This window comes from Pecten maximus, chromosome 16, assembly GCF_902652985.1.
Source record: "Pecten maximus chromosome 16, xPecMax1.1, whole genome shotgun sequence".
Taxonomy (NCBI): domain Eukaryota; kingdom Metazoa; phylum Mollusca; class Bivalvia; order Pectinida; family Pectinidae; genus Pecten; species Pecten maximus.
In genome coordinates this window covers 6,743,018-6,753,312 of record NC_047030.1, presented here as the reverse complement: position 1 = coordinate 6,753,312, position 10,295 = coordinate 6,743,018, and the positions used below count along the sequence as shown (strand labels likewise).

Here is a 10,295-nt window from a genome sequence, read left to right as displayed (position 1 = left end):
GTTCTGGACCAGAACTACCAAACGAAACACCTGGTCGGGACCAATAATGATTAACTAACATAAAATAGACACGAGTTCTGGACCAGAACTACCAAACGAAACACCTGGTCGGGACCAATAATGATTAGACATAAAATAGACACGCGACCTTGATCATAAGTATAAAACCAAATTAAAACGGAGCCCTAACATAGAATCTTAAAACCAAACCAAACAAGGACTATACTTGGCCAAGAATCATAAAACTTAACCATACTGTCTATATTGTAAAATCATAAACGATAAGCAGGTGACATGAGCTGACAAAGAAGCACGTATGTATTATTGGTATTGGTAGCTTTAGCTCCACTCACACTTGGGTTGAAATAGTACCTGAAATAACGTTTGTATATGCAGGTGCTTACCAAATCGTAAGAAAGGTGGAAAATGTCACTTTTCATGAGGATTAAGACATAGAATGCAAGGTACCGCCATACACTTAGCAATTGTTCAAAAAAGCCAGATATATCTCACATTCTTTTGGTCCTTCTAGAGCTTATCAGTAGTAGTATGGGTCAAAGGTATAGAAATCCTTATCGGAAGCTAGGACGCTCAAAATGAGTCTTAACGAAAATAAATATAAAAGGAAGGTCACCAATTAAATCAAAATGAATCTAAACAAATGAATGCAATGGAAGGTCACTAATTAATCAACTTGAAAAATGTAGGATATTAAGTTTAAAAGACAATAAAATGCTGGACTATTTATGTGTTGATTCGGCGACATTGCTCTTGTAAATAGTGCCATGCAGGCAAACGTCGAGAAAGAAAACACATAATCTCCTGATAAACTTTGGACTCTCTGACAGCAGTGCACAATCGTGCAAACAGATTTACCGGTAAAAAGTTGTTTTCACCTCTTATTGGCTGACAGGGGCGTGAAACAACCAATCAAACTACGATCAGCGCAAAACATCCGCATGTAACAGTTTGAACAAAAGTAATTAGCCTGGTGTTTGTTTCTCAAGAGTGCCATGTCTTCTCAATCAATTTCCTTTGATTCTTTTTAAAAATAGCTCACTGACATTGCATATAAGTATGTCTAAGGGAAGTAACAGGATACAATGCACAGGAAAGCCGCTGTATGCAGCATTACATTCGATATAATGTTATCATTATTTTTACAAAATTAATGGTATGTGATGGTTATCACTTGTAAACAAAATGGATCCTCAAAGAAGTGTGGAACTGTTTAGGCACAGTTACAATACCATGGCAATGAGGCGGATTTTATCAACACTACAATTCAGAATCAGTTTAATGTCACTGGTAGCATTTCATGAAATAGAACGTATATCACATGATAGGGGAATTCCTCGATAAAAACTTATCCCTCCGATTCTAACATAAACTCGCATCTTTAGGAATGAAAACAATTATATTAGATCATCATTTATATGAGGCATATTTTAAAAGGGAAAAAGAGGAAATCACGGATCAAAGATTTGTAGAATTCGCATTTAAAATAAACTGGGCGCTTTAGTAAATATAGAAGACAATCATGTTTATGAGACAACTTTTTAAAATGAAATAGAGACAATCTCTCAATATTTTTAGAATGATTTGCACTTTCAGTACGTTTTGGTAAATAAAAAACGCTATCATACACAGTGAATAGATGAATTTAAATAATTACTTCAAATGAACAGTTTATTTTCAAATAGTGTAAATGTAAATATTTTGGCGGTAGTCTTATTTTGACGATTTTCGGTTTAACAGAATCACAAGATAATGCTAACTCTGAATACTATTTTATTAATATTACAAACGGAAACAAGTAAAGAAACGGTTTCATTGAAGAACAAAGGAATTCAGGCTCCATTCTTCTCATCCTATTGATAAAATACATAAGATTAATATTCTCGTTTTTAAAAGACATCTTACAGATTCTATTGGTTTTAATTCGTTTGATAAATTTAAATAAATTCATCATCACTTAATGATAAATATAAGTTGAATAATGAGAGGAATATTTAGGTCACATGAAAAACAATTATAAAATACATACCAAAGACTATCCATGATCCCTCTGAAAATAATGTATTGTTATAGTTTCAATGAATATATGTTTTTCTTTATATTCATTGTTTTTAACTCTTTTACATGCTTTTATACCAGACTTTCGCTCTCCTACCGAGGGCTACATTAACTTATACGTAAAAAGTATTGAGCATCAATCTATAACAGACTTAGTCAGCTCAATCGATAGCGAGGGTGTACAAGTACGCAATGACTGGATTACTGCAATATTTAAGAGATAATATAGACTCTAACTCAAAGAAGGTAAAAGGAGGGTAAGATATGAAAAAAAAAATTTAAGTGGATAATATGACCAGGTATTCCGGGGGGATAAGTGCCTTCTGCTTCATCGGCGACACCCGCAAAATAAATCTGCATTAGCTAAAACAATCAAATTGGGAATCAGGATGGTGACAAAGTAACCGTAATGCATATCAACGAGCATTTAACACGTCGAAAACCTCGAAAACAGTGAAGACCGTTCGCCTTAAAAACTCTCCTTTACCATTAAGATTGTAAAAAGGAAAACCTGTCTATCAGCCGGCATCTCATGGATACATTATCTAGTGTAAATGGAAGCGGGATTTGTTACCATGAAAACCACATATTCATAACATTCTGAATCAATTCCATATGAATAAATCGTAAATTTCTTATTACCAAGTAGTAGTTTGTTCAAAGATCCTTATCCAGAAAATATTTTCTGAATTACGCCTCTAGTATCTTCAAATTATCATTTCCTGAAATATGAACGCTGAAATGATTACCCTAACTTAATCAAGAGACTTTAAAAGGACAAATAAAATGTACATACGTGTTGTTGACTGTGATGACGTAGTCGACGCTATACAGAAACAAACAAAAACATAGCATTCAACGTAGGAATAAGTGTGGCGCACAAAGAAAGTAAGATGCCTATTAACTTGCCACTACTGGGGAACAACACTCCACATTTACCTAATGCACAAAGCAGGAATTTAATTGATGTGGGTGTATGTTCATCTTCAATTCTAATATTACTATATATACAACTAGCTTGATATGGCAATGTGCCGTGGCACCAGATCATGGTGTTGTGTCGAGGAAGACATGGAGAATGAAAAGGGGAAAATCACAAGTAAAACAATATCTAATTCTAATTCAGAATCAACCGAATGCAAAACAATCCAACAATGAGACTTGTGTGAAGTAGCAAAAAAATATTATGAAATCAATTAAGACACGTGACAAACGCCTACAAATGATATGGTGGACTATTAGGAACAGCAACAAATCTCGCGTTTTCTTTCCCTCGGCCTTAGTTTGAAAACGCAAGAATGTGAAAATGGGGGTGGGGGTGAGTCTTAACATCAGAAACGTTTTAGTCATAATGTACGACGGAGGTAGGGTGAGTCTAGAATGACATTGAATATTGAGTACATAAATTACCCTGCCGACATATGACACCGGCGTCCTCTGTGTGGTCACAGTCCCCGCGTCCAAAGGGTTCCATTGAGCACTGACCAAGGTTGGTCTCTTGACCGCTACATTGTGTCTCGTCTAACCAGATAGGACCAACACCACTCCCGTATCTGGCCTTGGACGTATGTACAGCGACAACACTAAAAGAATGATGATGACGAAGTTAATATTTCTGTCTTGTACAAATCACTGGCATTAGACTTCATGAACTCGGAAACCCACGAGATTCTATTCTGACACAAAAGACAAAGCAGAATATCGTGGTATTCCAACTATGCATCAACTGAAGCACATGATAAACATGCAACAAGTCGTCACAAAGTGTGAAATGTCACCTGCTGTGTCCAAGCATGCGGCAGACAACTTTAGCGTCATCATCGTCCCAGCTATCGTCACACACCGTGCCCCAAGTTCCATTGTGGAGGACTTCCACTCGACCTTCCAGGGGACTCGGACCATCAACGAGACGAACCTTCAAAGAATCTTGAAAAACAAATGAAGTTCTTTGGTACGTTTGAATCGGTTCCTCAATATGTAAAAAAACAAACTGCTATACATTCGAACTTCGTTATGTCAAAGTGAGCGTATAACCCGAGTATTCCATGTGATCTAGTATATTTTATATATAATCTTTACTGTCGGAATTGAAAATTTATTTGTTAAGCATACAGTCATCGAGGTATCAGAGTCTGAGATAACGTGCATGAAATATATTTCAGTAATGTATGTGTGGTAGATTTTTTGGTTATGATATAGGTATTAGAGTATGAAAGCATTAATTCTTATCTACATATTAAAATCATCGACGGTATTTCAATCACATTGTAAGCATACCCAAAACATCTACGTTTCCCGTGAAGAACAAATGTGAGTAATAGGTCAATCCTTAAGGGCACACCTATGCCCCGCCATCTTAGCAACTATTTGTCCTAGATACGTATATCCATAATAGTGCAAAAAATCAATCTGTCGTGTTTAATGTTTTCGCAATGCATTACAAGACATCACTTACTTGTGCCCTACCCTGGCTCACTAGACTAACGTTATACCGAATGCATTAAAGAAGAAGAAAACTTACTCTATCAGTAGGAGTTTTTACACTTAACATTTTTTGTGACGAGTAGTTTATTTACCTGCTTGACATATGACACCGGCGTCCTCTGTGTGGTCACAATCCCCTCGTCCAAATGGTTCCATTAAACACTGACCAATGTTGGTCTCTTGACCGCTACATTGTGTCTCGTCTAACCAGATAGGACCAACACCACTCCCGTACCTGGCCTTGGACGTGTGTACAGCGACAGCTCTGGAATATTAATCGGATCACATTGGTAAAGCATTAATATTTAGTAGTCCTGACAATAAGATGTCTTTAAAGAAGCTACATTTCTGACAAAGAGTCATTATGATCAGCTAAGATAAAGAAAAGGCTGTTGTATAGGTTGAAAAGTTACATATTTTACGGTATTACCTCCGTCCAAAAGTTACATATTTTACGGTATTACCTCCGTCCAAAAGTTACATATTTTACGGTATTACCTCTGTCCAAAAGTTACATATTTTACGGTATTACCTCCGTCCAAAAGTTACATATTTTACGGTATTACCTCTGTCCAAAAGTTACATATTTTACGGTATTGCCGCCGCCTAAAAGTTTCAACATCTCTTTTTATCTTTTAAAATCACAAATTGAACCAAAAAGAAATGTATGAACAAAGTTGTATTTAAATTTCGCTCTTATAAGCTAACAATTAAGTCACCGTTGCTATTTTTTTCTATCTGTTGGTTTTATTTAGATATATTTAAGGATTGTACCTCATTTTTACTGCGTATACGGTTGTATGCCCGCAATTGGCAACGAAGCATTTTCCTATGGTTAGCGCGTTAGCGCTCCATAGGATATGTTCGTTGCCTACTGCGGGCATACTACCGTATACGCAGTCAAAATGTGGTACAATCCTTATATTTACATCAGACAAATCGTTTACAGTACGAAGAAAATAAAATCCAGGTTGTGTTGCGACGTTGGTAACTACGGCAGTCATGGTTGCTAAGGAAATATAGTCCCAGTGAATCTACGTAGAGACGTCGATATTGTTAACAAAATTAAAAGAAACATTTCCGCAATATTCAGTTTAGGTTTTTGATAAAATACTCACTTGACGTTTTCTTTTCGTGCAAAGATCATTGGGTAAAAGGAGAAAAAGCTATAATTGCGTTGATCAGTCCATTCAAAACGGCGTAGTCTGGTTGACGTTCCGGTAACGTCACAAATAGACGCCGTCATAATATATTACCGCTGAGCCTTTTCTCACTGCATATACGCTAATTTATTCGCAGTTACAGTTTACTAAGCTGAAGAAGGGAGATATCTAAATATTTCTTTATATCTGACAGTTGGTGCAGTTTTATGCATTTTTTCGACAAGGAGTGTATACGATGTCGATGGTGTGGTTTTTATTTTATTAAGTTGATCCAATCTAAATGTCGAAATATGTATATGTATCTGTATGTATTTATACTTGATGAAAGCATAGTCATCTTCGCTGGTGATCTATATTTCAGTAAAAAGGAATGTGTTATCAGTAAAAAAAAAATGGCTCCCGCATATCCATTTATGACGAAATAGTGTCGTCTTAAAACGACAACATTGTGACGATTTCTGTTACCTACCCTAAGTGTGTTTCATTTACGAAATATCCTTCCGTCTTATATTCCATAACATGATATGTGTAGTGATATTCATCGAATAACTATTTAAAAATCAAACAGGAACATACAGCACTAAACAGTTTGAGTTCAACTTACGTGACATAGCCTAGCATGCGGCAGACAACTTTGGCGTCATCATCGTCCCAGCTATCGTCACACACCGTGCCCCAAGTTCCGTTATGGAGGACTTCCACCCGTCCTTCCCGAGCATTCGGACCATCAACGAGACGAACCTTCAATGATTCTTAAAAAGTACAAAACACATTGAAGAGTAATTTTAACTGAAATGTTTGTATTGCTAAAAAGAATGCTTTGAACATAATATACTCTTTTGATAACACGGTACTTTATCGTATGAAGTGTAATACGGACCTTTCGGGGACGGTGTAGGCAGTTGTGTGGTAGATGTTGTCGGGTGTGTGGTAGTTGCTGCGGCAGTGGTAGGTACAGAAGGAGGCGATGGAGTCGCTGGTAGTGTGACATACAACATTGATACATATACCACAGCACATAACATAAATACCGAGTCATTCATCAAACATAGGAAATGACTAATGTGTCATTTAGCCTCCCATATAGCTCGGGGCTTGCTTATATATCTAAGATCTTAAATGCAATGAAAACAATAAAAATAGACTGTACAATTTTATGCATTGTGTTTCATCGTAAGAGGCGACTAATCGGTTGGTACCTGAAAATGTATCTATTTATTTATCTATTTATTTATTTATTTAGTATAAGACAATGGAAGATCCAAAATAGATCTAACCTTTCCTGTCAGCAGTATATTCTCTCTTCCTGTATACCTGCCCTCATACATATACTTATTTATTTTTATTTATTCATACATGTATTTATTCATTTATCAAGACAGTGGCAGAACTAAAATGGATCCACAAGTATTTTCCTATCAACCCGCCTGTATTCGTTTATACACTGATAACTGTGAGAAAGCTTACCAAATACAATTATCACTTAGTTACCTTGGTTACATTGCACTCCGACTATATGGCCGCTAGGACAACTAACGGACGAGAATCCGTCAAAGGGACAGTAAGCCAGATGATGCTCCGAACCCTTACAGGCGACTCCGCTCATTAGACAGCGAGCGTTGTGGTCGGTGCGATAATAGTGGGAAGGATGGCTTTGGTGGGAAATGATAAACGCAGTAAGAAAATATCCATTTGTAAGATGTATTCGATAGACACCAATCATCCGCATTGGACCAAAAAGTAACTACAGCGGTATACAGAACACAGTATTCACACAAATTGGGAAAATAATAGTGAATCAATTTGAACCAGTAAAGGTCCTACAGTAGAAATGTTGTAGACGTTTAAAGGCCGGGGATGGGGTATAGAAGGGAGACAACTCAGGATAATGGAGGAATATGCAAAATCATTGGCTGCCTTCACTTCAGAGAAGGATTTTCTATAAATTCGTGTTTTTCAATAAAGCTGATGTTACTTATTTTGTTGGGGATGCAGATATTCTTGTAAGGAATCTGAATATGGTAATGGGTTTCTTTTTAAAAATATGGTGTAAAATGTCAATGTGTAACTTCCTCACATGTTAAAGTGTCCCATCATCCGGCATGCCACAATACTATTGTGGTGGGTCCAGTCATCCGCACACACGTGACCCCACACATTTCCGTGTTGGACAGCTAGAAATCCCGGAATAAATCCTGGTATTGTTTCCGACAGGGAAACACTCTGAAGCGTATCTGAAAGGATTGTACAAGAAAGAAATACTCTGAAGTGTATCTGAAAGGATTGTACAAGAAAGAAACATACTAACAGCAGATTTATATGAATTTAGTACTACCAAAGTTGTGTAAGAAATAAACTGATTCATACAACCGTTTCGTCCTTCTAATGATGATAGGAAACAAACGTGTTGAAATCCAGAAAGAAAGTTCCATGGTCTAATAGACAAGGTGCAATCGTCAACGGATATTCTATATATACTGTAAACGTTTACATTTTAGCGGTAATTAACCCCTTTTGCGCCTAAAATATTCCACTGGATTATGATTCTGCTGATTCGCTTTTTTTGCAAATCTGTTAAAACTCAGAAATGCGCGAAGATTTGAGTCCGCCAAAATAAATACGTGTAAAGTAAAATAGGTAATATTCTAGTATTTCAACTGAATTCGGGGTTTTTTCCACATCTAATGCGAAAACCACGAATATTTCTTAAAAATAAATATTAAAATGTATTCAAAGTTTCACTTCTCCAAACCGAACCCTCTCTAAACAGGACAAATATTCAAGCACAGTGTATGATTGTATGATCGGTTTAGAGAATTTCAACTCTACATGGTCGTGGATTTTGAGTTGGTGCCACGTTTCTCGGCGTTTGGTATTAATTATTCAGTCATAACGTTGTTTACTTTATAACTAGACAAAGAACCAAAACAAATTACCTCCACAGCTCCACATCGCAGTCGATATCTTAGCCCAGGCGGACTGTTTATAAAACAAATACATTAGTTAAAATGCTCATAAAAACATAAACGGTCCTATATTACTCTTTGAAATATAAATTAAGTTCATATTATTCATTCATCTGTGTCCCATTACTATGTATATTAAAGTTTTGCACCAAACTAATACACAGGGGCACGTGTTATGTTTATACTGACCCACATACATTTTTAATCATTTCGTGTATACATTATTATTGTAACGTGCCCCTGTGCTCTATGTAATAACGCAAGACTAATTATCATATCTGAAAAATAAAACCAAGCCCAACAAAAAAGTGTCATATTTCCCTAAAAGCAATGAACGATATCTATATTGTGATTGCTGCTGAAGAAACCAACACGGCTCATTCACTACGAGTTTGCTGTAATTCAAACCTATGATCCTCAAATCAGAATACAGTACTTTGCCTGGCGATTACATGTACACAATATGTATTATACTATTATATACAGTCGAACCTGTGTATAAAGGACACCTAAGGTACAAGGCAAAAGTGTCCTTTATACAGAGGTGTCCTTTATATAGAGGTTCAACGAGTTATGTCCCTTATAAACGAGGAAACAAACCAAAATCTGATTACAGTACACTATATATCTCCTGATTTATTATGTTTAAACATTAAAACAAATGAATAAAAGAAAAACAATTAAAGAAAAATGCTTAATTAATTCTTAATCATTCATCTGAAACAAAAATTGAAGTTGATATTTTTAATAATTTATATTAAGACTACAGTTTTAAAAAAAATCTTCACAATATCATACTATACTGAATAACTATTCAGACAAATACTCAACATAGTCAAAAAAGTAAAGGTAATTCTTATTAAAACAATTTTCATTAATCATCAATATTTTGGAAAATAAATATGTTTGAAGTATCTTTTTTTATTACAACAATAACCCTTTATAAATTTATAAAGGTGCATTTTCCTCTGATAATTATAATCCCTAAGCATTTATTTTGAGATACATTTTCTGAAATCCATGTAGGGATTTAATTTAATAAATACCGTTTTCTGGTTCAGTCAATTACGATAGTGTATACAAAGACACTCGAATCACCTCAGCAGTTCTTAATATGTTGCGTCGTCATAATCCGATGAGTTCCGAGTGTGAGAAAATGGCGGCTGACAACCATGTGCTTGCCAGTTGCGCCCTGTCAGATTTGCATACGGTTGTTTATGTAAGTAAAACAATTATGACAGACATAACTATTGCTTTGTCCCTCTTTTGTTGGTCTTGATAATGATTTAATTACCATCTGACCATTCGTGTTGTCTAGGCCATGGTTGAATGGCTAAGCTTAGCTGTAAAGTTATTATCATATAGAAAACAGAATAGAAACATGAATTTTAAGTTGTTTGATTTTACAGGCCAAAAATGAGTTTCAAATGCCCTGATTTTTAAATTTTAGAATTGGATATCATTTTTATGCGACATTAATTTCCTTAATAATTCAAATTGTTACCAAGACAACTCATAATTATAGAATACGACCAAACATTAATATTCTTACTTATCTTGGTCATATCTAGACGACTTGATTTTATATGATTTTTATAAATAATTG

General features: G+C 35.5%; 1 protein-coding gene across 2 annotated transcripts; it reads right to left on the bottom strand.

The window, feature by feature from the left end:
• Positions 1–1,778: 1,778 nt before the first annotated feature.
• LOC117345429 (deleted in malignant brain tumors 1 protein-like) lies at positions 1,779–7,466 on the bottom strand. 2 transcript variants are annotated; one of them, XM_033908514.1, is made up of 9 exons: positions 7,215–7,465; positions 6,604–6,699; positions 6,328–6,475; positions 4,653–4,825; positions 3,855–4,002; positions 3,487–3,659; positions 2,873–2,902; positions 2,048–2,068; positions 1,779–1,871 (listed from the first exon to the last, which is right to left on the bottom strand). In XM_033908514.1, the coding sequence occupies exons 1-9, from the start codon at positions 7,450–7,452 to the stop codon at positions 1,867–1,869; spliced, it is 1,032 nt and encodes a 343-aa protein (XP_033764405.1). In that variant the 5' UTR covers positions 7,453–7,465; the 3' UTR covers positions 1,779–1,866. The 2 variants fall into 2 exon arrangements, with proteins under 2 accessions (XP_033764405.1, XP_033764404.1); XM_033908513.1 differs by lacking the exon at positions 1,779–1,871 and having other exon boundaries at positions 1,907–2,068; positions 7,215–7,466.
• Positions 7,467–10,295: the final 2,829 nt, after the last annotated feature.